This window comes from Rhodotorula toruloides, assembly GCF_000320785.1.
Source record: "Rhodotorula toruloides NP11 unplaced genomic scaffold Scaffold35, whole genome shotgun sequence".
Classification (NCBI taxonomy): Eukaryota; Fungi; Basidiomycota; class Microbotryomycetes; order Sporidiobolales; family Sporidiobolaceae; genus Rhodotorula; species Rhodotorula toruloides.
This window is the reverse complement of record NW_015622995.1, coordinates 1-23,088: the sequence shown is the minus strand read 5'-3', so window position 1 is coordinate 23,088 and position 23,088 is coordinate 1. Positions and strand designations below refer to the sequence as shown.

Sequence of the window (23,088 nt, the reverse complement as noted above, 5' to 3'; positions counted from 1 at the left end):
AGGAAATTGCTGGTATAGGGTCCGACAGACACGGGGAAATCTATCCGACGGCAGAAGAGACAGAATAAATGAGTGAGTGTCGAGGAGAAACGCGAAGAGATGGCGAGAGGGTCTGTGAGGTGCTCAGGCAAGTCGAGGCGAGCGCATCCCACCAAGCGCAGGACTCGGCATCGGACTGGGGATGAGCCTGACAGCGTTCATCATCTCCCTCTGGCCTTGCTGCTGGTGCTGCTGCTGAGCATGCGCCGACCCATCCTTGAGAACCGACCGCGGGTCGTCGAGCGACCACCGTAAGCGGAGGCGGTTGTACGTCGCCTTGAAGGTCGAGTGCGCGCCTTTCTCCATCACGAGGGTGACGAGCGTTGGGTACTGTTGCCGCAGGGCCATGGAGGAGGACGAAGAGGAAGGGTTGGGCGAGGACGAGCTGATGGAGGGAGAGGCGAGCGGAGAGGACGACGACGAGTGCGACGAGAACTCGACGCGGAACTTGACCGACTTGGCAGGGCCGACGGAGGACGAGTCTATGGGTAGAACGAAGCGGAAACGTCAGTTACTCGCGCCTAGCTCGAAGAAGGGTCAGCGGGAAACGCACCTCTTCGCTCGTTCGCACGGCACTTGAGGATCGCCATGCCGTCCGCGTTCTGCACCATGACAGCGACGCCCAAGTCTTCGAGTAGGCGCTTGCACTCAAGCCGGGTGGGGTGCGCGTAGTCGGTCGACATAAGGGTGTAGCTCTGCGCGCGTTGTTCAGCGTCAGATGCGACGCGATGAGAAGGAGAGAAGGTGTTGGAACGCACAAGGGACTTCCAGTTGAAGAGGCCGGCGAACCAGCTTTGCTTCGGCGCATGAGGATCGTTGGCGCCCGAGCGGGAGGAGGTCAAGCTGGGCGAGAGCGGCGCGAACGAGACCGTCGCTGCAGCGTCAAGAAAGCGTCAGTGTCGAGTGCGAGAAAGCAGAGTGACAAGGGGAAGAGACGGGGACGCACGCTTCTTCTTCTTGAGCTTCGGCTGCATGCTGTACATCGCCGCCATCTGCTGCTCGTCCATACTCGGTCGCTCAACAAACTCATAGTCGCCAAACATCGTGTCCCTCGCTCCAGCTCCAACACCGCGCCCGCCATTCGCGTTGGCGCCCGAAATGGCGAGCCCAAGAGCTGGTCGCTGCTGCAGACCTGGCCGAGGCGCGACAGGCGGCGGCGCACCGCGAGGGTACGACAAGCCCAGTCCAGGATTCGCGCCTGCACTTCCGCTCGAAGCGTTCGAGACAGCCGAGAAACGGACGTTCTCCTTGTCTGCTCCTCCGCCGCTCGTCGAGCTGTTCGTCGTCGCGTACGAGGCGTAGCTGACTGTTTGACGGTTGGCGGGACGGGAAGGCGAGGTGGTGCTGCCGGGTGTGGGACTCGCGACACCGCCTTCTCGAGACGAGCCGCGAACGGCGCCGTACCGCGGACGGGACATGACGCTCGTGACGTCTGCCGAGCGGCGGTGGACGGAAGACGTTCCGCCAATCGAGAGGACGGGCGAGGCGGCGCGGTAGCTCGAGCCAGCGGAGGAGGCGGGCGTGCTAGCCCTGTACGGGTTGTCGGCGAGGACGCTCCCGACGAGACCGTAGTCGCCTTGTCCTCCGATGATAGGCGAAGTGTACGCCATCCCGACGTCGCTTTCGTCGTCCTCGGCGTCCTCGAAACGAGACGCATCGCCGTCCGCCTTGTGCTGGACCTGCGGCGAGTTCGAGGTCATAGCGGGCGTCGTTGGAGCGGTCGAGACGTTCGATGCGCCCGAGTCAAGGAAGCTCGAGACATATGTCCCGGCAGGCGAGACAGCTGAGGGAGCAGGGGAAGGCGGGAGCGAGTTGCGGAGCGAGATGGTCTGGAGTTGGCCGACAATGTCGTGGAAGAACTGCTGCATCGCTGCGTCGCCCGTTTGGGGGATGTTGATGGGCAAGACGGGTGCTCCGCCTGACGAAGGGCGCGATGACGACGAAGACGTCTCGAAAGCGGCGGAAGCCTGGGGCGAAGGCGAGGGAGGCATGCTTTCCCATCCGGAACTGTGTGCGTCAGGAGTGGGCGGCGCGAGAGAAGGACTGGCGGTGTGGTCGGGCGTCGCTTCCTGCAGCTGGATAGCCGGTACGCGTGCAGAGACGGGCGGAGTTGCGAGGTGTGCTGAGGGCGAAGGTAGCGGCCGCGGGCCACGAGGACCAGGCGAGCTCGACGGGGTGGTCGACGAGGGTCCCGGGCGGATGACCGGAGGAGGAGGCGCAGGACGAGTGACTGGAGGAGGCGAGCCTGTTTTGGGCCGCTTGGTAGGAGAGACGGCGGCGATGTTGGAGATGGATCCGCGGGAGCGGCGGTTGCGAGTTGCGACAGGACCGCTGGCGACGACGTGCTGTCGTTTCTCTGCAGGTGGCGTACAAGGTTCTTCAGCACCTGCGGTCCGGCGAGGCTTGCGGATCTCCTCGTCGTCCATGTTGTAGTTCTCGAGACTGCGCGTCCGGTACCGGTACAACAAGCAGTAGAAGACCTTCTCCCATGTTTTCCTGTTCGTGTCGTTCGTCAGCGAGGATTTCGGGTTGGGAGAAGAGCCACGGAAAGAACGCACTCGGGCGAAAGGAGTTCCTGCACGATTTCCCGCTCGCCTGCGCCCTGCCACAGCGTCCTCAAGTTGCCCAAGATCTCGGGGTCAATCTCGTCGACGGAGCCAACGGGGCGAGCGATCTGGTTCACGTCGGGAGGGGCGGGGGGAGGGACGCCGTAGATCAGGCGAGGGGGTTTGCGCGTCACCCAGGGGTGAGCGCGTATCTCGTCCATCTGCACAATCGCTCTGTCAGCCTGCATTCGACGCGGGTTGGGAGGGCGGGACGCACCCGGATGCGCTTCTCAGGGTCAACGACAAGCATACGGCGAATCAAGTCCTGCGCGTCGCGAGGCAGCTCGGGCGGCATGTAGTACTCTCCGCGCTTGACGAGCGAGAGGAGCGTGCGGATGTCGGCGTGGTCGAAGGGGAGGACGCCTGTGAGGAGCGCGTAGAGGATGATGCCGCAGGACCAGATGTCGGACGAAGAGCCATGGTAGTTCTCGCCCTGCATAGTGTCGCTCGTCAATGCGTGTCACTCGGCAGTCTGTGCGCGCTACGCACCGCGACAATCTCGGGACTGGCATAGTGCGGGCTGCCACAACTCGTCTCGAGCAGCCTGCCCTCCCTCTCGAGCGCCGCCATCCCAAAGTCTGCGATCTTGATGTTCTTCTCCTTGTCGAGCAGGAGGTTCTCAGGCTTGAGGTCGCGGTGGCAGATGTTGAAGCGGTGGCAGTAGTCGACGCCCGAGATGATTTGCTGGAAGTAGTGTCGCGCTTCGTCGGCGTGGAGGCGCTTCTTGCGGACGAGGTAGTCGAACAGCTCGCCGCCTTCAACGTACTCCATGATCAGGTAGCTGTGCAGCAGAATCAGCGAGAGTCGCGAAGGACGGCGGGAAAGAAACGCACAGCTCGTGGGTGGTCTCGTAGACGTCGAGGAGGCGGAGGACATTCGGGTGCTCGATCAGCTTCATGATGACGATCTCCCGCTCAATGCCGAGCAGCATCTGTCGCATTTGACCGTCAGCGAGACCATCGTGCCCGCCGAGGAAGAAGCGAACGCACCTTGTCGGCTTTCTCGACCTTGTCCTGGTCGCCCTTCCTCCGCGGCTTCGGTACGATCTTGACTGCCGCATACTGCCCCGTCAGCTTGTGCTTCGCAAGCTTGACCCGACCTGCGCAACACGAATTTGGGTCAGCCCTTCCACCCGTACGCAACGAGGTCCAAGCGAACTCCAAGACGGACCGGACGATCCCTCTCCAACCGTCTTTCCCATCCTCCACTGCCCGACCATCGACGGCTCCTCCCTGTGGTGGTGGTGACTACTGCTCCCTCCCGCCGGTCGTCCGCCAGACCGCCCCGCCTGCTGAACCCGCTGTTGCGCAGCCGTCCCTCCGTTCTCCCTCTCCCGATCTCGCTGATGGGACGGAGACATCCCTAGCGTCTATATCTCGACGCTGGACGTCGATCGAGGCGCTCGGAGGCGCAAAGGACGGTGGGTTGACGAGAGTTGAGTGAGGAGGTCGACGCGTCGAGGAATGCAGCGGACTCCGGGTTCGATGCGCGCGGAGGGTTGGGAGGCGGCGAGAGTGGGTGTACTCGTGTGTGTCGTACGGTGAAAGGAGTGTAGAGTGTGTGTGCGTGCTCGCGTGCGCCGTGCACTTGCGGCGAGAAGAGCGAGAAGAGTGGACCTTGCGAAGGTCGCGTCCTCGAGGCGCGGGGACGGAGGGCGCAAGTGGTTGGCGCTGCTCTGCTCGGGTCGGACGAGCACGGGTAGCTGAGTATGATGAGGAACGAACAGCAAGGACAGACTAGGGTGAGGTGGAGAGCGAGCGAGGAGCGGAGACCAAGGGTCCGGCGAGGTTCGCTTTGTTTGCGAAGCCTCTCAATAATGTCACGACGCGTCCAACTCTATCCGAGGAGGCGAATTCGATTGTCAGGAAGAGAGCGGTGCAGATGCAAGGTAGCTGGTACAGACGGGGACACACAGAGGCGGGAACGAGAGGCGAGACGAGGGAGACTACTTCTCGAGGAAGCCCTTGATGCCCTCGAGCCAGCGGACGTACTCCCTGTGACGCGCATCGTCAGTGCACGGATACGGAGAGTAGGTGAGCGCACGCACTTCTGCTCCTTCCACTCGGCGAGGTCGGGGATCAGAAGGGCGAGCGACGAGTTGATGCCACGCTCCTCGAGGTACTCCTCAAACTCGGTCTGGACAGCTTCATCGAGGTTGTCGAACTGCACGGGAACTGTCAGTACCAGCAGCGCGCAAAGAGAAGGGAGAGACGCACGGCAGGACCCATGTAGAGACCCTGGCGCTTCCAGTCGTCCTCGGATGACATGCCGAGCGCGAGGTCGGCGTCGGGGTAGAACGAGATGTTGTTGATCGTGAACATGCCGTCTGTGAGCGCAACAAACAGGTACAGCCGTCAGTGACGCTTGTTCACGCCTCGGCCAGCAGATTCGCTCGCAACTCACCCTGCGCAACCGCATCAATCGTGACAGCGCCACCCGCCTGCTTGGTGATCGTGATGCTCGTCTCGATTGGCAAGCCCGGCGCAGTTCCAGCCGCCTCGTCGCCCAATCCGCCCGAGCCAGCATCGGCGCCTGTCTCCTCGTCGTACGCTTCGGCGGGGATGTCGGCGTCGGCGTCGAGGTCCGAGATGGAGAAGATGATGCGGATGCTATGGGTTCGCTCGTCAGCGAGGAGTCGTAAGGAGGGCAGGGAGAGGACGCACTTCTCGCCTCCGAACGTGCGAGTAAGGGCAATCTCGTCCGCGCCGTCTGCGTCCTCGACCTGCATTTCATCCCGTCAGCCTCGTCTCGCACTCGAACGAGACTGCATGCGCACCTTCCAGACGCCCTCCTCCTTGAAGTTGGTCAAGAACTCGGGCTCAGTGTACGGGTCATTCGAGTCCTTCTCGAACTTGATCTCCTCCGCCAACTTGGCGCTCAGCGACTCTGTTCCCCAAAATCAGGTCAGTCTCGTTCACTTGCAGGGGCCAAGAGCGAGGCGCACCATTGCTGAAGCGCGCGAGGGAGGTCGAGAAAGCGCGAGGGGACTGGACTGCGCCTGCGACGCGGGCGAGCTGGACGGGCGCGCGTGCGAGGGCCGGCCGGGCGGCGAGGGTGACAGTGCGAGCGAGGCAGCGGGTCAACATCGTGCAAGAGCGTGTGGGAGTGCGAAGTCGGAGGGAAAGAGTTGCGGCGAACGGGAGAGATGAAGTCAGGCGGCGACGACTCGCGCTTGCACTCGCTTGGTGGACTGTGTGACGCTTGAACTGTGCTAGACAGCGTGTTAGATCGGTGTTGCCCTTCCAGCCGCGCTCCCACGCCGCGCTGTCGTCGCTCTCTCGACCCGTCCCTCAACCTCCCTCTCGCACGGTCTCACGGACTCGCCATCGACCTGAGGCAGCTTTACCAAGCCCGAAACGACTCGCAGCACTCGATCACATTAGCCAGATCCACCCCCTCGCCTTCCCAGCCCCTCGCCACCCCGCCTGTCGACCCTCTCCTCCTGCTACCCCCCCTCTCTCTCGCACACAATGGCCTCCGAAGACGTGGACTACTATGCTCTACTCGGCATTGAGTCAACAGCTACGTCGGGGGAGATCAGGAAGGCGTACAGGCAGAAATCATTGAAAGTCCATCCGGATCGGGTGCGTCTTGCTTCCCTCTCGCCTCTGCGAAGAGCTTGATACAGGGAAGCGAGGACTGATGCGTGGACTGTGCAGAATCCTGACGACCCGCAAGCCGCGGCGCTCTTTCACGAGCTCTCGATAGCAGTCGACGTCCTCTCTGACCCTTCGAAGCGGTCCACCTTCGACTCGCTCCTCGCCGCCCGCAACGCCCGCAAAGCGCGCTTCGCAGCGCTCGACAACAAGCGCAAAGCGATGGCTGAGGAACTGGAGCGGAGCGAGCGGGAGAGTAAGCGTGCTAGAGAGGGGGAGAGGAGTAAGAAAATGGACGTTGAGAGGTTGAAGGAGGAGGGGAGGAGGTTGAGAGAGGAGAGGGCGCGACAGGCTCAGGGGGCGGAGGAGGGGAGGCGGAAGGTTAGGGAGGAGGAGGAGCGAAGGAGGGTGGAGGAACAGCGGGCGAATGGGAGGACGAATGGTGCGCCGGCAGAGGTGGTCGAGTTGGGCCCGCTCGACAAGACGCTCAAGGTTAAGTGGCTCAAGTCTGCGCACCCTTCGCTCGTCGACGACGCCTCTGTCACTGCCTTCCTCGAGCGCACACTCGCCCCCGCAAATCCCGACATCGACTCGGTCGTACTCTCATCCAAGACGCTCGCGAACCCTTCGAAGGGCAAGCACGGCTCAGGCATTTTGGCGTTCAAGACGCTCAGTGCGGCTGTGAGGGTGGTGAAAGGGAAGGAGGCGGATCCGGAGGGGAGGTGGAAGGGGTTCGAGGTGGGTTGGGCGGCGGGTCAGCCTCCTGCGGCGCTGGGAGCGCAGGCGGCGCCTTCACCGCCACCTCCTCGACAATCTGCGTCTCCGCCAGCATCCGCCGTACCCTCCTTCGTGAGTCTCGCTCGCTGTCCTCGCGCCTCACAACTCGCTGACCTTCTCTGTGGCAGTCCTTTGCCCCCGCCTCGACAGACGAAGACTCGATCCTCGCTCGCCTACGACTGAAAGAGCGCGAGAAGCTGATGGACGAGATGCGGCGGCAGGACGAGGCGGACGAGGGAGCGGCGCAATGAACGAGCTTTTGCTGCACGTGAGACGGTGCCGCCTCCGCGGCGCGCTGATGAGAGGCGGAGTTGGCGAGAGTGAGGCGCTCTGGCTGGCTCATTGGGCTGTGAGTGGCTGTTGGAAGGCTTGTTACACGCTTTGGGCGACTCTGCCAGCTCCACGACTCGCGCGTGCACGGTTCGCTCGACGGCGAGAAGTCGAGGCCGACGACTGCTCTTCTCGCTCTTCTCGCGCACTCGTGGGCGAGCTGGACAACCCGAGCAGCTAGATAAAACACCGCTACACCTTCGACACCAGCCACACCGCTCACCATGGCCACCGCCGCCTCACCCGCGCCTCCTCCTCCCCACCCAGTCCTCTCAAGTCCCATCCTCTACCTCTCAGGCTTGCCGAGCTCCGTGGCAGACGAAGAGATCGTCGAGGCCCTCAAGGACTGTTTGAGGCTCAGGCTGTTCCTGCAGCGGGACGAGCAGAATCGTACGTTCACCCTCTCGAGCGCTCGCTCGCTCAGGCCTTCGCTGCGTGCTGACACTGGTCGTGTGGATGGGACAGCCACCGTCCCTATGAGCGGCAAGATCGAGTTCGAGACGCTCGACAAAGCCGAACGAGCCTACGCGACATGCAACAACCAGCGCCTCTCATCCGGCCACATCCTCCTCCTCTCCTTCTCCCCTCCCTCGTCTTCTTCCACCGATCTCGAGCCGCAAGCAACCCCAAGGATAATCAAACACCTCGCCCGCCCATTCACCGCCTCGCACCTCTTCTCCCTCTGCCGCCCCTTCGGTCCGATCCACTCCGCAACACTCCTCCTCGCTCCCTCGCCCGCCGGCGGCCCACCAAGATTCAAAGGCCAAGCACTAGTCACTTTCTATGACGAACACCATGCGGAGGAGATGCAGAGAGGACTGCATTTCACCGAGGTCGGGGGTCAGAGTGTTGCGGTGCAGGTTTGGGATGCCAAGCGCGCTGCTGGTGGGCGTGGTCGGGCGTCGCTGGGCACGACACCCAGTCCGGGGTTGAGTCCGAATGAAAAAGTTTCTCGTTGGGCGGCGACGCAGCAGGAGACGCCCTCGAAATACTCAAGGTACGCTGGACTTGCCGCGACTGGACCGTCGACGCCGAGCACGATGCCAATGAGGAGGGACGTGTCGGGCGCGAGCTCTACGATGTCGAGGTTGTCGAGTGAGGCGGGCGAGACGGTTCAGGGAGGAGGAGGAGGAGCGGGAGGAGCGGGACAGGCGGGGTCGGATCCTCGTGCGTTCCTTCCTTTGATCTCGTCTCCTCTCCCTCTAGCTGACAACACGCCTATCGCGCGCAGGCAACCTCTTCATCAAGAACCTCGACCCATGTCTTTCCGTCCCCGCCCTGACCGCCCTCTTCTCCCCCTTCGGCGCTCTAACCTCCACCACCATCGCGCTCGACCCTCTCACCAACCGCTCAAAAGGCTTCGGATTCGTCGCGTTTGAGAGGGCGGAGGATGCGGAGCGTGCGTTGAGAGGGGTGGATGGGATGCAGGTGGGTGGGAGGAGGGTCACGGTTAGAGTGCATGAGAAGAGGGAGGTGAGGAGGGAGAGGTTGGAGAGGGAGTTTGCGAGGAAGAAGAAGAAGGAGGAAGAGGGGGTGGAGGAGGTAAGGGAGGGAATGGAGGGGTTGTCAACTGGCGTAAGTTCCTCTCCTCCTTTTCCCGCCGCGCCGCTGAGACTGACTGACTCGCGAGCGTGCGTGCGACACAGCCCACGACCCCGTCTTCGTCCCCTTCCCGCACAACCAAACCCGTCTCGCCACTCTCGCCTTCTGACGCGACTTCCACGCCTCCTCAACCTCAGCCTGCCGAGTCGAACGAGGAGAGCGAGCATGACCGCCTCGCCGCAGCAGTCAGGGAGGTGCTCGGTCCAGACGTTCCGGCGGAGAAGCGCGGAGAGGTGATAAAGCTCCTCGAAAGCGTGCGTCCGCTCTCCCCCTCCCTCCCTCTTTTCTTTCGCTGATGGAGAGGAGGCGCCCGAACAGCTCCCGAAGAAGGACCGCAAGATGTGTCTGTTCAATTCGGAGTTTTGTAGGCGGAAAGTCGAGGATGCGTTGGGGATCTTGGAAGCGGAGGACGAGGGAGAGGAGGAGAAGGTCGAGGGTGAGTCGGGCTCGAGCGTGTGGATTCCTCGCGTTTTTTCGCCGCTGACGGCAGCTTGCATGTACAGCACCGACAGCGCCGCCGACCCAGCCCATGTCGCTCTCCACCCTCGCCGCGCTCCCCTGCTCCCAAATCCTCCCTCTCCTCCCCTCCCTCTCACCGCCGCTCCTCCCCTCCCCGTCCGACACGGCCCCCACAACCACCTTCATGGACTCTCTCTCCGGAAAGCCCGTGAGCGAAGTCAAGCAAAGGTTGGGGGAGAAGGTGTTTAGGGTTGTGAAGGAGTGTGCGAGGGAGAGGGGGGTCAAGGGGGCTGTGAGTCCCTTCCCCACTGAAAGTTTCTCTACTCTGGGGGGAATGCTGATGAGGAGGGAGGAGCAACAGCCCCGAATCACGATCGACCTCCTCGACTCGGAACCCGACTTGCGCGCGTTGGCACTCATCGCGTTACATTACAGGCCGGTGGTGGCGGAGAAGGTGGTGCTCGTTGCGGCGAGGTTGGCGGAGGAGGGGCGGGGGAAGTAGGCGCCTCGGGACGGGGAGAGGGAGAGGAAGGGGGGAGTCTCGTTTGGTCGTTACGCACAGCATCTCTCGTTTAAGGTCTGGTGAGTCGCAGTTTTGCAAGGTCACGCTCGTTATTCTACGCTTGTGAGTGGGTCAGGAGAGAGTGTGTTTGTTGGGGAAAGTGGCGAGCGAGCGAAGGGCGACTTGGAAGTGAAGAGAGTTGGGAGCTGGTCCGGATGCAAACCATGCGCATCTCGTTCGTCGTGCAATCGTTTTTCCCGCCTTCTCGCTCTTCTCGCTCTCTCTCTTGCTCTTCACTCGCTTGTAAGCAAACAACGAGCACAGCGACACAGCGTGAGCACACTCGCTCGCACTCGCACTGACTCGGGCAGCTCACCCTTATCGTCATCCCACCCGCACAGCCTCACTCTCCTCTCTCTTTCACACACGCACTCAAAACACGCACGCACGCAAGATGGCCACCGTCAACGAGAAGCAGCCCGCCACCGACGCGCCCCTCGCGCACGAGACCGCCATCCACCGCGTGCGTCCCCATCTCTTCCTCGTGAAAACCCGCTCAACAACTCACACACGTGCAACACAGGCGCTCGACTACCCCGTGATCAAAGACACCCTCTCGACCTTTGACCACTACGCCCACTCGCACCCCTACATCTCGTCCCTCTACTCGCGCACCCTCAGCCTCTCGCGCCAGATCCTCGCTCACGTCCAGCCCGTCCTCCCCCTCGAGTTGGCGGACCAGTACGCGAACAAGACGCTCGATGTCGTCGAGAAGTATGTCCCGCAGGTCAAGATGGAGACGGGAGAGTTGATTGGAAAGGCGAGGGGGCCCGCCGATGCCGCGTTCCAGACGGCCCAGGAGTACAGGCAGGGAATCCAGTCTGTGAGTCGCGCGCCGGCGTTTTCTCTCCTTCTTTGTCGCTCGTTCTCGCCGAGCGCGAGGGCGGTCGACTGCTTCAGGGAGAGCGCTGTCGCTGACATTTCTCCCTTCTCCCTTGTGCGCGTCCCGCAGCGCATCTCGCCCGTGACGGACCAGCTCTACCAGCGCATCACGACCTCGCAAGCGCACCTCTCGTCCCTCCAAGACCGTCTCCAAAAGACGATCAAGCAGCGTGCGTCCCTCTCCCTCCCTTTCCCTTCCTCCCTTCTCCCGCTGACAGGCTTGAGTGGATGCGATGCAGTCCCCCACGACACGGAGAGCCTCCAGTCTACGCTCCACTCGATCCTCAACGAGGTCGACGGGTTGGTCAAGTCTGCTCAGTCGATCGTGCGTCCTTCCCTCCCCTCCCTCCCTTCTTCCGACCGACGAGCTGACGATAGGATTTGTGGGGATGTGATAAAGCCCGCCAACGCCCAAGCGACCGCCAAGCCCGTCTTTGACGGAGTCGTCGAGGCTGCGGACCACATTCGCAAGGAGGTCACTCGCACCGGTGCGTCCTCCCGCGCTCTCTCCTCTCTTCTCGTCGACTTTGACGAGATACCGAGAAAGTTCAGCAAGACGACGCTGACTCTCTGCCCTCGCTGCGCTCGCGCAAACAGACATCCCGATGGGCGCCCGCGCGCAAAACGTCCTCACCTACACCCAGGACCGCCTCCAGCCCGTCGTCGAGCAGATCAAGAGTTTCGTGCTCAAGAAGAAGGACGAGGTTGCCGAGACTGTCGAGGAGAAGGAGGGCGAGGGGGAGAAGCAGTGAGTGTGGAAGAAGGGACGGCGCCGCTTGTTCGGGTTTCTTCTCGGTTTTTGTGATGTGATGTGATGTGCTTTTCGCTTGATACACCCCTTCCTCCTCCCCTCCCCCCTCGTTCCTCTCTCTATATCCCTCTTCCTCGCTTGATCCCCCCTCGTCCTCGCTCGACAATAGACTACCCCCCTTCTCCTCGCTTTGAAACGATACACGCTTGACATTGCCCCAGATACAAAGCTCGAACTCGCTCGCAAAGTCGCCGCTTTTGACTTGTCGCTGATTTCCGTGAGAGAGTGGGCATCACGTGACCCGATCCTCACCGCGGTCGGCTCGCATCGTCATCGTCCTCGCTCTCTTCCTCCCCGACTACTCGCAAGCGAAAGGATGCCCCCAGCTCCCCGCGTCCGCGTCTCAGCAGGCCCCTCACTCTCATCCCTCGAACCCATCTCCATCAACGGTCCTCCCCTCTCTATCTCCTCCACCTCATGGGAAGGGTCCATCAGTGTTCGGCTCAAAGACTATCCCGGCTTGAAGGAGGGGGAGGGGGAGGGGCTCGAGGAGGGAGTGACGTGGAGTATTAGTTTTGAGGGGAGGTGGAAGGGGGAAGTGAGTGCCGAGGAGGTGGTGAGTCTGCTTTCTCTCCTCTTGCTCTCACTCAAGGGGGGAAAGGAAGGGAGTGCTGATGGGTTTTGTGAGGACCGGCGGGTTGCGCAGATGTTTGGGAATGTGTGGGAGAAACCGATCAAGTCGGTGCGTTTTCGCTTTCCGCTCTTTCTACCTCGCTTCTGAAGTCCTCTTGAGGCTTGAGGTTTCCTTTCGTCAAGAGACGTACTGATGTGGTTCAACAATGCGCGCAGTACCTTCCCGTAAGCGTCACTCCCTCGACTCTTGGCCGCTACCCGCAGGATGTACAAGAACAACTCTCGACTGACCTTCCTCGCTTCGCTCGCCATGCAGTACGGCACCGCAGCCGCGCTACGCTTCATGCGCTACGTCGACCCCTCGCTCGAATGTGATCTTTACGCCGACAAGCCTTGGGCACTCGTGCGTCCCTTTCCATCCCTTCTCCTTCCCTGGTGACGCTCGCTAACGCCCGCCTGCTCGCAGTCCCCGCTCTTCGCAACCCTGCAGTACATGTCCGTCCGCGAGCATCCGCCAACTGAACCTTTACCGCCCTTCAAGCCCGACTCCTTCCCCGAAGACCTCTCTCCGCTCCTTCCCTCCTCCGACGCTCCCTCCCTCGTGGGCAACCCCTCCGCCCGTCGCTCCTACTTCTCCAAATCCCCTCACTGCTCCCAAACCCTCCTAACCCCCTCACACATCCTTCGAGCCGACTTCTCACACGGCTTCATCAACTTTGATTCGCTCTCGGTCTCGCTACCCGGCGGACTCGGGTTCTCGTTGGCAAAGTATTGGAATGGAGAGCCGGTGGTGTTTAGTTGTCAGCGGAAGGGGACGGGGGAGAAGTGGTTTGTGGTTAGTTTTGTGCTCGAGGGAGAGGGCGAGGAGCGGGAGGGGGAGGACAAGGGGGAGAAGGAGAGCGAGGATGTGGACTAGAGAACGGAGTAGAGAAGATAGAATTGCAAGATGTCTCGTTGTTGTCGTGCCAGGCAGTCCTTGGGAGCGACAACAGACCGGAAGCCCAAATTCGCCTTCTTCTCCTCCTCGACTTCACTTCTTCCGCTTCGTCACCGCTCGTCTGCTTTGCTACTGCTTGTCCCCGCTCTATTCGTCCCTTGAGATCGTCAAGACCTCTCACGGCCTGTCCCCGCGCCCTCCGTCGCACTCAAGCGCTTCATCAGTTCTCGCCTCTCCCCCCGGAGACACACCTCGTCAACCGCGACCCGCGAGTCCAAGCGATGGGCACGAACGCGACAGGGAGGTGTCTGGTGTGTTATGCGGAGACGAAGAACCGGTGCTCGAAGTGTGCGGGTGCGGGGGTGGACCTCTTCTTCTGCTCGCCGGAACACCAGAAGCTCGTGAGTCTCCGTTCTTCTCCGTATCAATTGCCGCACTCGGCGAGGGAGCTGGGAAGTTGCACCGGGGACTACGCTTACCGCTTTGCTCGCCGTGCAGGCCTGGCAAGGACATCGACTCTTCTGCGGACCGTCCGCCTACCAAGTCGTCTTTCCTGGACTGTCAGACGAGGAGCTTACGGCCGTCTTCGAGAACCTCTACAAGCCGCAGTCGAAGCCTGACGGCGGCCTATTCAGGCCCGCTAACATCTTCAGCCTCGACGGACAGATAACGCCTGAGCTTCTCGAGGTACGGGTCCCGACTGGGCGGAATCCCTGCTGACTGGCCTAGCCTGACGGTGCGACTCTACAGGGCTTCATCCGAGAAGAGCTCATCAAGACCGCACCAAGGCACCAGGAGAGTTCACCTCAATACCTCTTGATGCGCCTGCGCACGATCTATCCTCTCGAATCACTCTCTCTCCCGGCGCAGCTGCTCAGCCAGTTCTCCAAGGTTATGGACCGCTTTGTCGCTCGGGGGATGATCTCGGATGCGATGTTGTCGCACCCATGGTCGCACTGCGAACTCCTCCACCGCCTCTTCACTGTCATGACTCTGACCGAGCACGATCGCAAGCTCCCGACCCCCAAGGACGTTCCGGCCTTCACTTTCTCGGGACCGACCTTGAACTCGTACCGAGCGCTTCGCTGGTTCATCGAGGACGAGTTCGAAAAGGCGTTTGCCGCGCAGGCTTTTGAGATCGTCGAGTCGCACTTTTACGGTCTCAACGCTCTCGACAAAGTGCTGGCGAAGCAGTCTCAAGTTCAGCAGGTATAGAGTCGAACGCTGAGGTGCACAGGGGTGCGAGGTCATGTAGAGGTTTTGAAACTGCGTTCATCCTTTCCAGCCCGCTTCTCCGGCTTGTTCTCTACGCCTCATCGTCCCATCAAATGACGCGAGTTGGCTCGATAGGGTGAGGTCAAGGTGAGAAACGGCGAGAAGGAGGCTCTCTCGACAGTCTGGCTGCCGCTTTCCTCTTACCGCAACAGCTTGCACCGCTCATCTCCTCTGATACTGCTTGTCCTCGCTCTATACGTCCATTGAGATCGCCGAGACCGCTCACGGCCTGTCCCTACGCCCTCACTCGCCTTCTACAGCTTCATCAGTTCTCGCACCTCCTCCTCGACACGGCTCGACAAGCACGACCCGCGAGACCGAGCGATGAGCACCGATGGGACAGGAAGGTGTTTGGTGTGCTACGCCGAGACGAAGAACCGGTGCTCGAGGTGTGGAGAGGCAGGAATCGACCTCTTCTTCTGCTCGCCGGAACACCAGAAGCTCGTGAGTCAACTGCTCTTGCCCGTCATCAAGACGAGTCGGAGTCGCGCTCCACGGCCGCTCCACGGCCGCTCCACGGCGCGCTGACCTTGTTCCGGCTGCTCACAGGTCTGGCCAGGTCACCGCTTTTTCTGCGGCCCGAACGCTTTCCCGCTCTGCTTCCCGTTTCTGTCTGACGAGGAGTTGGAGCTCATCATCAAGAACCTTCACACGAGATATTTGAAGGTCGGCGGGCAGACCAGCACTCTGTACGAGTCGCTGAACGAGGAGGGGAGGCTGTCGATTCAGGATGTGAAGGTGAAGACCTCTGCGTCCGACAGCTAATCCTCAAGCTGACAATTTGCGAAACAGAGCATGCTCCGCAACGAACTTCACCGGCCGCAAGTCGATGGCGCTCGTTGCGTCGACGAGCAGTACTACCTCGTTTCCTTACGCATACCCTGCGAATCAGATTCCTTGTCGACCTCGACCCGTCTGCTCAACAGGTTCGCCTCCACCGCACAATACCTCACGCGTGCTGAGGCTGTGCCAGAGGACCTCACATCGTGCTCGCCTGCAGAGGCGGAGCTCCTCCACCGCACTTTCGCCTTCGTTTCTCTCGTCTTGCAGGCCCGGGACCTCCTGGAAGGCCAGGCTTACCTTGACGGCATCAGCGTTTCGAGCGCTACGGTCACCTGCTACAAAGGTCTCTTCACGTACACAATTGATCGCTTCCCGCCGCATCGTGCCGCCAGCATTTCTGCGGCCTTCCGTCAACGATACCCCGAGATGGAGTTCTTCTCGTCGGCTCCAGCATAACAAATTCGAGCTGCGCGAACCTGCAATACCACGGCTTGTCGTCCCCGCGAGTTCGTGTAAGTGAACTTGCGCGAGCTCCTCATCTCCACTAGTAAGACGTCGCCTATGGAGCCAGAACCGTCAAGCCATGTCAAGCATGTCGTCGAACTCGCTGATCCTCGGCGCCAATCTCAGAAATGCTTCGCCGTCGCTACCTATCCCGGGTCTCGCCTTGCTCACCCTGCCGCCATCCGCTCATCCGCCGCTGGACTCGCTGATATTGGCTGTGAGCAAGCTCAGAGGTCACCTCATCCTCGCGCACGCTCTGGCCTTCTGTTCCCGCCCTCGCTCGCCCTCAAGCGCTTCATCAGTCCTCGCCTCTCCTCCTCACACATCTCGACCACAACGCCCCGCGAGACCGAGCGATGTCTGTCAACGCGACAGGAAGGTGCTTGGTGTGCTACGCCGAGACTAAGAACCGGTGCTCGAAGTGTAAGAGAGCGGGTGTGGACCTCTTCTTCTGCTCGCCGGAACACCAGAAGCTCGTGAGTCTTCGCAGCCTGCGTTTGACGGGAAAGGCATTGCGGAGGACGCGCGAGTCGCCTGGAAGCCTTGCTGACTTTCTCGTCTCGCGCAGGCCTGGCCTGGTCATCGCATCTTCTGCGGACCGAACGCTTTCCCGCTTCTCTTCCCTTACTTTACCGACGCAGAGCTCGAGGACCTGTTCACCAAGCTTGAGCAACCTAGCTTCGGCGAAGACGGAAGGACCACGCTGTTGGCCAGCCTGCAGAAGTCGTGGTCGTGGAATCTGAAGCTCGAAGAGGTGAAGGTACGCTACCGAGTCCGTTCAACCTGTTCACCCTTCGCTTGAAGGCTTCCTCACTCCCAACACTGACTTGATTCCGTGATGATGCAGAGCTTGCTGCGACGCTGCACGCTCACCGCCAAAGATCGCGAGCCTCTGGACTCGAGCTGGGCACAGTTCTTCCTTTCCGCCTTTCGTGCCGTGCCTGACGAAGGCAAGATTGCTACCGCCTATCTCCTATGGGCACTGGCAACATGGGTCAAGACGCTGTTGAGGGCGGACAACGTCTCCTTCCCACAGCTCACAGGAGACAGAACATGGCCCGAGACCGAGATCCTGCATCGCGCTCTGGCGATCGAGACTATCATCAATCACTCTAATGCAGGCGACTCCCATGCAGAGGAGGAGGCGTACTATGAGTCGAACTTGATCACCGCCAACCTGGCGCTGCAGGCGTACCTGAAGGACGCTTTCCCGACGGAACGCGCCGCCGCTTTCCACCGAGCCCTTGCCCAGCGCTTCTTGTGGGACGTGATGCGGAAGTTCGGAGGAGGAGGTGTCGCCACGGGTTGAAGCCATGACTTCGTAGCAGCTCAGCGCACGCAAACCATCGCTTGAAGGACGAGTTACACAAATAACCGCCTACAGAATCGCAGCAAAGCGAAGGAAAGCTAACAAGCAAGGAGAGTGCGACGGAGAAAGGCAGAGGATGCGATGCGAGAGGTTAAAGCGAGGGAGAAAGCTATGCACGGAGAATACAACAAATCGCCGTCTCAGAACTTGATCGGCTCCTGCCAGATCCACCGAGGCGGCTCCTCCTCGTAACCCCTGAGCGTGTCGTCGAGGAGGACCTTGCAGCGCTTGGCGACGTAGACGGTCTTGTCGGTCGTCTGCTGGCGGAGCTCGGCAATCTTGTCCTCCTCGAGAGGGCGTTCGAGGAGTTCAGAGAGGGACTCGACCGCTTGCTCGAGGTCGCTGCGGGGCGGGGGAGACGTCAGCATTGTGTCACGAGCGACGAGAGGTGCAGAGCCCAAGCGGGAACACACTTCTGGTTGTCCTCGAACATCTGGGTAAAGTTATTCTTCTCGAGGTAGAACGCCATGGCGTACGTCCACTTGAGGACGGTGCGGACCTTGCCGAGCGTCTCGACGGCCTTGGCGAGGAACTGGACCTCGATCCACGAGAGCGTCGACTGCTCCTGCAGCTCCTCCATCTTCTTCTCGGTGCGCACGTAGAGATCGGCTTCGAGGCGAATCGACTGCTCGTGGTTCGAGAAGCGGTTGTAGTACTGCGGAGCCGTGAAGCACTTCGAGTCAGTCGCCTTATCTCGAAGAAAGTCGACGGACACGCAGCGAGGCGTCCACGCACGTGAAGGTACCGCTCAAGCGCCGCGCGACTCTTGCTCTGCGCGTCCTTGTAGTTGTCGGCCTTCTCCTCGTATCGCGAGCAGTTGTACCACGACGTGCCGTGCTCGGACCAGGGGCCCATGCAGACCCAGCAGAACTCCCACTTGCACTTCTTGCACGTCATGTGCTGCGAAGACGAGGTCGCGTCAGTACGACAGGCTCGAGAGTCGATGAAGTGGAGAGGAGGAGTGCGCGACGCACGTTGCAGCCTCCGTTCTTCTCGATCGTCGAATGGCACTTGGTGCACTCCTTCGTGTTAGCCGAGATCCAGTTGCTCGTCTCCGAGTCATCCTTGCACTTCTTCATCCACCGTTTGACGATCGGGCAGCAGCACGGGCGGTGGTCGCCGTCGAGCTGGCAGCCGAAGCAGAAGATGTGGCCGCATGCGCATTGGACCGTCGGGATCGTGACGTCGAGCGAGCGAGGGGCGACGGCGCACGAGACGGCGAACTCGCAGTTCGGGGCGGGACACCAGCGCATTCGAGGGTTGTCGTCGACGTAGGTGCGGTTGAGGAGGAGCCGGTAGCTGCACAGTGTCGAGAGTGTTGTCAGCGCATGCTCAAGACATGAGCGAAGCGGAACGCACCGGTCAAGGATGTCTGGCGGGACGAGCAGTTCGACCGTCTTCTCGTCGACAATGACATGGCAGTCCTTGCCCATGCACTCGATTCTTCGGCTCTCGCCTTCGTCGATGATCTTGCTCGTCAGGTAGTGGCAGTAACAGGCCTTGCAGACTGGAGCGCATAGAAAGAAGTCAGTGCAAGTCGAAGACGGGCTCTACCTCCACAGGACAGCCTTTCGCCGTCTCTGGGCAAGGCGAGAAGGACGCGCCGCAACTCACAGCGATGGTCGCACGTCAACGCCAGCGTCTCCTTCGTCTCGTTGTCGTAGCAGACGTCGCAGACAAACCCCCGGACGCGCTTCAGCCGAGGTTGCGCGCCGCCTTCTCGGATGCCCGCCTTCTCGAGCGTCACCTCGGCGTCCTCCATGTACGCCTCGATCAGCTTCTCCTTCTTCCAGTTGAAGTAGCGAAGGAGCGTTGCGGCGGATTCGGGCTGCGAGGAAGGAAGACCAGGGTCAGTGCAAACGAAACAGGCGATCGCAGAGCCAGCTCCACCGGCTCTCGACCTAAGTCCCAGTGAATCGCAGCCGAACGCACCTTGAGCTTGAGCATGTCCTCGACATACTCGATCGCACGACGCTGCTCCTCCTCGAGCTGCTTGAGGCTCAACACCTTGTACTCGACCTGACCGTACAAATCCTCGCCGCCGATCGACGCCCTCCCTTTGCCCTTTGCCGCAGACGACGACGCGGACGAAAGAATGCCTTGGCCGCCTGCAGAGGCGGATGCGGGAGTGGAGGTGCCGAAGGGGGAGAAGCCAGAGTCGGAGACGGAGCCTGCTTCCGACGTGAGGTCTGCAGGACGTGGCAAGGTAATCAGTATGGCGCACCCGGACGCGTCCAGACGAGCCCGCGGTTCGCCTTCACCGCGAGCGAGCGAGAGAGGAGGACTGACCGGCCATGTCGTCGTCAAACTCGACATCGTCCTGGTAGTCCTCGTACTCTGACGAGTAATCGAGCTCTGCGTCCGACATGCTGGCTGCTAGATCGGTCCTGGCTGAGGCGAGCGAGCGGGAGATGGGGAAGTGTCGAGGAGCGGGCGTCAGAGGCGGTCGCGTGCGGGTGCGGGTGGCTTGGGTGGGCTGAGTGGGTGTCTGTGAGCGTGTGCAGAAGCCTGGCGAGCAGTCGCGAGCGCGTGCGAGCGAGTCGAAGCGGTGTGGTCGAGCGAGAGGGTCAGTCAGCCAAGCGAGGAGGTGGCAATCCGAACACAAAGCCTCGCAGGTCCTGCCAGACGATGCTGGATGGCAAGGTGATGTACACGGTATTGCAAAGCGCGTCCGCAGATTTTCCGCGCTCAGTTGACAGCTCGGCCAAGTCCTGCGCCTCCTCGCTCGCTCGCTCAAATACCCCTGCCGCGACCACCCCTTCCTCGTCCACGTCCCCTGCCACGGTCCTGACCCCGTCCACGTCCCCTCGTTGCCTGCGAGAAGCGGAGAAACCGTTAGTGACGGACTAGTCAAGGTGAACAGGCGAAACAGAGGTCGAGTGGGTCACGCTTCAGAGGGGCCAAGCGAGTCAAACGCACCTCTCCCTTCTTCTTCTTCGGCTTCGGTGCATCATCGATGAGGAGCGTGTCGAGGGGAAGCGAGTCAGGGAGAATGAAGTAGCGAACGTTGTTGCCGCGAATCGCGAGCGAGTCGAGCGCTTGAGGTTCCCGCCCGCGAACCGTCATCTTGACCTTCTTCAAGTGTGTGTTCATCGAGGGGTCGACGCCTGGGTATCGGAGCGGGTGGTGCGACAGGTGCGGGGAGCGGGTAGAGTGGAAGGAGTCGGTGCGCGGGCGGCGGGACGAGGAGCGCACGAGCGTGCACGGGGAAAGAAGGGACATGACAGACATATTGTCAGCGTATGATAATCGCTGAGGGATGCGGATCGCAACGGACCCGTGATGGTACCATGCACCGACGTTCCGTTCTTCAGCTCAATCGTCACCGTCTCGTTGTTGAGCTTCATCTGTGCGCATGGGAGTTCGAACAGCGTGAGCAACCTGCATTAGGCACACCCAAGCGCGAGAGAGACAACGCACCAAGAACCTGACGAGGAGGAGAGGAGCAACCAGGACGACAGGAACGCAAAGCAGCGGTTAGCTCGTCGAACACCCAGAGCTTTTGCGCGGTCTCTGCTGCCCATCCTGCGTCCTCCCAGCGCCTCTAGCGGTGATGTGACTGCTCCACCTCGTCCGACAACCCGCCGCTCTCCGTCCAGCATGCCCAACGAGGGTCCCTTGAACAGACCCAGACCGTTTTGCACCCAGTCTGCGCCAAATCCAGACCCATTCCGCCCTGCAAAGCGCGCCGTTGTCGCTGTCTAGTCGAGGCGAGCCGGAGGAAGTGCGATGAAGTCGTGCTACGCTCGCATCGTGCCCTGCGCGCGCTGAGCCGGGTTGTATGAGTTCCAGAGCGAATGCTCACCTGACCAACTTCATCTTGAGGCCGTTTTGAGGGGTATGCGAGGGGTGGAGGAGGACGAGGATGCGAGGGGTCTCCCTTGGACCAAGACAACATTGGCTCACCTCGCTGCTGTGCTCTAGCTACGATGCAGAAACTCCTACGAACCGTACAAGCCCTGTCGCACTGCCCGCGCATTGCTGTCGCTCTCCTCGCCCGACCTCCCTCTCCTCCCATCCTCGACTTCCGCTACCGCAGCTGCGCGACTCGGCGAAGATCGATAGGCTAGGCGACTTCAGAGTCGATGGACTGAACGCGGGTGGCGCACCAACCGGCTTCGCGTCCTCTCTGATTGTCTCCCGCTCGCTTTCCTTCTCCAGCTCCTTGCTCGATAGGTCGCTCGCGACGGCTTCGACGCTTGATCATGGACAGCACACTGGATGGCACAGGGCTCTGGACGAGACGCTACAAGTTCCACCACTCGCCCTCCCACTCCTTGCGCGGGCCTTCACGCCTGAGCCGCAACTCGCGCTCGCTCACATAGTCCGTGCGGTAGAACACCTTGACAACCTTGCTGTCCGTCATACCCTGGAGCAACAGATCCAGATGGGGATATCTCTTGAGGAAAGTGCTTGTGCCGCCGGGCTGGATGGGCGTTATCTCGTCCGCCTTGTCATCGAGAGGAGCGTATCCGCAGAGGTTCAGAATGCGGAGGTTGGGGAAGATGCTGAGGAAGTCCAGGAAGGTTTGATAGTGATAGGCCGAAAGTGGTAGGGAAGGCTGCGAGGGAAAGAGGTGGGGGTGTGGATGTGGATGCGCCGGAGCCGGCTCGTAGGGCCTGTTCGCCTCGCGAACGTCTTCATGTAGTGTCAACGTCTCAATTGATGTAATGCGGACGTCTGTTGGATCCCATCCGAAGCTGAGGAATCCGAGGAAGCGGAGGTGCTTGAGCGAATGTACGGGCTGGAGCAGCTCGAGCAGTTCCGAAATGACATCCTCGGGGCACCCGTCCCCTTCAGGCTCTGGCGAGCAGACAACGTCGACGCGGAAGGTCATCACCTCTACTCTGTATGACAGCGGATCCTGCGGAGCGGAATGAACCGACAATAGAGCGTCAGTACCGCACTACAGGCAGCTAGAGGAGGTTGGACCACTTACAATGGTGGCGCATGCATCGGCAAGGCTGTAGAATAGGCCGTCGGGATCGCTGAAGTAGCCCTTCCGGGGACAGAGGGAGATGTGTGGCACTGTGAGCCATGGAAGGTTGTGCGGGAACACCGTATTTAGGTGCAGTTCTTCAAGGCTTGCAGGAAGGTTTGTGAGCCATTGAAGCTCGGAACAAAGTGAAGAGGGATTAAGAGCGAGATGCCGCAAGGAAGGTGTGGCTTCGCCGAACGTGAAGGTCGTATCCTCTATGTCCCCCAGAGCTTCGAGGGTCAAGTCAGCTAAGGCTGTTAACTCCTTCAAAATGTCCGTGAAGGTGCGAGGGATGCCTCCGCGGAAACACACACGGAGAGTATGGAGGCGTGAGAAGGATGACAGGAACTGGTTTGAAGGCACAGGAGGGCGGTCATGTGGTGGATCGATGGACTCGTACGAGAACGGTACGGGATGATACTCATCGTCCCAGACATCAATGTAGTAGACTTGTGCGGCGGAACGATGAGTTACCTTCTCCGAATGGCGAGCAACTTCGCACCTCAGGCCAAGGTAGCTTCCCCACAAGTTATAGAGGAGACTGTATAAGCGCCGATTGATGAGTAGGCAATGCCCTGGGACATGAGGCGATGCGGAACTCCTGAATGGGCGATGCGAATAGTGCGCAACGATGCGCTCCTTGATAAGGCGATCCATCACGAAGCCAAAGATGTGCAAGAGCAGCTCGTCGGGTAGCCTCATCATGGGGGACGTCGCCTTATGCTGTGACGGGTCGCGAGACGACGAGGAAAGCAAGGGAGGAGACTCCTCGCGGCGCGTCATGCGGAGATTGGGCGAAGGTGGAAGGTAGCAGTCTGGGGCTTGGTGAAGTAGCAGCAGCAGCCCGTGCTTGCGTTTGAGCGAGAGTGAGTGAGGTGTAGGAGGGCAAGGGGTGCGAGGAGGAGGTTGAACCACGACCTCGCGCGCTCACCTCGCCAGACTGCCGCCGCGAGCACGCTAAGGCTCATGCTGGACTCACACGGTCACGGCGAGCCAGCCTACGCC

The 23,088-nt window shown here is 61.0% G+C and overlaps 12 protein-coding genes across 12 annotated transcripts; 7 read left to right on the top strand and 5 right to left on the bottom strand.

The window, feature by feature from the left end:
- Positions 1-123: 123 nt before the first annotated feature.
- On the bottom strand, positions 124-4,005 carry RHTO_05631 (serine/threonine-protein kinase HSL1,negative regulator of Swe1 kinase; the record flags this gene model as incomplete). The annotated part of the gene is made up of 10 exons (XM_016419292.1): positions 124-521; positions 593-734; positions 798-913; positions 986-2,535; positions 2,598-2,806; positions 2,863-3,078; positions 3,135-3,426; positions 3,479-3,576; positions 3,635-3,744; positions 3,804-4,005. The coding sequence occupies 10 exons, from the start codon at positions 4,003-4,005 to the stop codon at positions 124-126; spliced, it is 3,333 nt and encodes a 1,110-aa protein (XP_016269820.1).
- A 585-nt stretch (positions 4,006-4,590) lies between these two features.
- RHTO_05630 (regulatory protein suaprga1) lies at positions 4,591-5,731 on the bottom strand (the record flags this gene model as incomplete). The annotated part of the gene is made up of 7 exons (XM_016419291.1): positions 4,591-4,639; positions 4,693-4,808; positions 4,862-4,971; positions 5,049-5,254; positions 5,309-5,367; positions 5,422-5,531; positions 5,590-5,731. The coding sequence occupies 7 exons, from the start codon at positions 5,729-5,731 to the stop codon at positions 4,591-4,593; spliced, it is 792 nt and encodes a 263-aa protein (XP_016269819.1).
- A 384-nt stretch (positions 5,732-6,115) lies between these two features.
- On the top strand, positions 6,116-7,269 carry RHTO_05629 (DnaJ family protein; the record flags this gene model as incomplete). The annotated part of the gene is made up of 3 exons (XM_016419290.1): positions 6,116-6,229; positions 6,305-7,090; positions 7,147-7,269. The coding sequence occupies 3 exons, from the start codon at positions 6,116-6,118 to the stop codon at positions 7,267-7,269; spliced, it is 1,023 nt and encodes a 340-aa protein (XP_016269818.1).
- Positions 7,270-7,572: 303 nt separating this feature from the next.
- Positions 7,573-9,911, top strand: RHTO_05628 (poly(A) binding protein Crp79; the record flags this gene model as incomplete). The annotated part of the gene is made up of 7 exons (XM_016419289.1): positions 7,573-7,738; positions 7,814-8,515; positions 8,580-8,923; positions 8,995-9,204; positions 9,269-9,386; positions 9,454-9,701; positions 9,771-9,911. The coding sequence occupies 7 exons, from the start codon at positions 7,573-7,575 to the stop codon at positions 9,909-9,911; spliced, it is 1,929 nt and encodes a 642-aa protein (XP_016269817.1).
- A 454-nt stretch (positions 9,912-10,365) lies between these two features.
- On the top strand, positions 10,366-11,605 carry RHTO_05627 (peripilin-like protein; the record flags this gene model as incomplete). Its single annotated transcript, XM_016419288.1, has 6 exons — positions 10,366-10,434; positions 10,495-10,794; positions 10,924-11,023; positions 11,093-11,178; positions 11,254-11,341; positions 11,451-11,605. The coding sequence occupies 6 exons, from the start codon at positions 10,366-10,368 to the stop codon at positions 11,603-11,605; spliced, it is 798 nt and encodes a 265-aa protein (XP_016269816.1).
- Positions 11,606-11,980: 375 nt separating this feature from the next.
- Positions 11,981-13,153, top strand: RHTO_05626 (duf1769 family protein; the record flags this gene model as incomplete). Its single annotated transcript, XM_016419287.1, has 5 exons — positions 11,981-12,220; positions 12,311-12,346; positions 12,454-12,462; positions 12,554-12,640; positions 12,704-13,153. 5 exons carry the CDS (start codon positions 11,981-11,983, stop codon positions 13,151-13,153), a joined length of 822 nt encoding a protein of 273 aa, XP_016269815.1.
- A 302-nt stretch (positions 13,154-13,455) lies between these two features.
- On the top strand, positions 13,456-14,389 carry RHTO_05625 (zinc finger, MYND-type domain containing protein; the record flags this gene model as incomplete). Its single annotated transcript, XM_016419286.1, has 3 exons — positions 13,456-13,575; positions 13,673-13,861; positions 13,925-14,389. The coding sequence occupies 3 exons, from the start codon at positions 13,456-13,458 to the stop codon at positions 14,387-14,389; spliced, it is 774 nt and encodes a 257-aa protein (XP_016269814.1).
- A 384-nt stretch (positions 14,390-14,773) lies between these two features.
- On the top strand, positions 14,774-15,688 carry RHTO_05624 (zinc finger, MYND-type domain containing protein; the record flags this gene model as incomplete). Its single annotated transcript, XM_016419285.1, has 3 exons — positions 14,774-14,893; positions 14,999-15,187; positions 15,242-15,688. The coding sequence occupies 3 exons, from the start codon at positions 14,774-14,776 to the stop codon at positions 15,686-15,688; spliced, it is 756 nt and encodes a 251-aa protein (XP_016269813.1).
- Positions 15,689-16,092: 404 nt separating this feature from the next.
- Positions 16,093-17,045, top strand: RHTO_05623 (zinc finger, MYND-type domain containing protein; the record flags this gene model as incomplete). Its single annotated transcript, XM_016419284.1, has 3 exons — positions 16,093-16,212; positions 16,305-16,496; positions 16,584-17,045. The coding sequence occupies 3 exons, from the start codon at positions 16,093-16,095 to the stop codon at positions 17,043-17,045; spliced, it is 774 nt and encodes a 257-aa protein (XP_016269812.1).
- Positions 17,046-17,245: 200 nt separating this feature from the next.
- Positions 17,246-19,473, bottom strand: RHTO_05622 (ariadne-1; the record flags this gene model as incomplete). Its single annotated transcript, XM_016419283.1, has 8 exons — positions 17,246-17,447; positions 17,519-17,760; positions 17,841-18,005; positions 18,080-18,404; positions 18,465-18,612; positions 18,720-18,933; positions 19,038-19,294; positions 19,395-19,473. The coding sequence occupies 8 exons, from the start codon at positions 19,471-19,473 to the stop codon at positions 17,246-17,248; spliced, it is 1,632 nt and encodes a 543-aa protein (XP_016269811.1).
- Positions 19,474-19,838: 365 nt separating this feature from the next.
- Positions 19,839-20,629, bottom strand: RHTO_05621 (small nuclear ribonucleoprotein D1; the record flags this gene model as incomplete). Its single annotated transcript, XM_016419282.1, has 4 exons — positions 19,839-19,919; positions 20,025-20,212; positions 20,383-20,452; positions 20,597-20,629. 4 exons carry the CDS (start codon positions 20,627-20,629, stop codon positions 19,839-19,841), a joined length of 372 nt encoding a protein of 123 aa, XP_016269810.1.
- A 722-nt stretch (positions 20,630-21,351) lies between these two features.
- RHTO_05620 (uncharacterized protein) lies at positions 21,352-21,942 on the bottom strand (the record flags this gene model as incomplete). Its single annotated transcript, XM_016419281.1, has 2 exons — positions 21,352-21,666; positions 21,784-21,942. The coding sequence occupies 2 exons, from the start codon at positions 21,940-21,942 to the stop codon at positions 21,352-21,354; spliced, it is 474 nt and encodes a 157-aa protein (XP_016269809.1).
- Between the last annotated feature and the right edge of the window lie 1,146 nt (positions 21,943-23,088).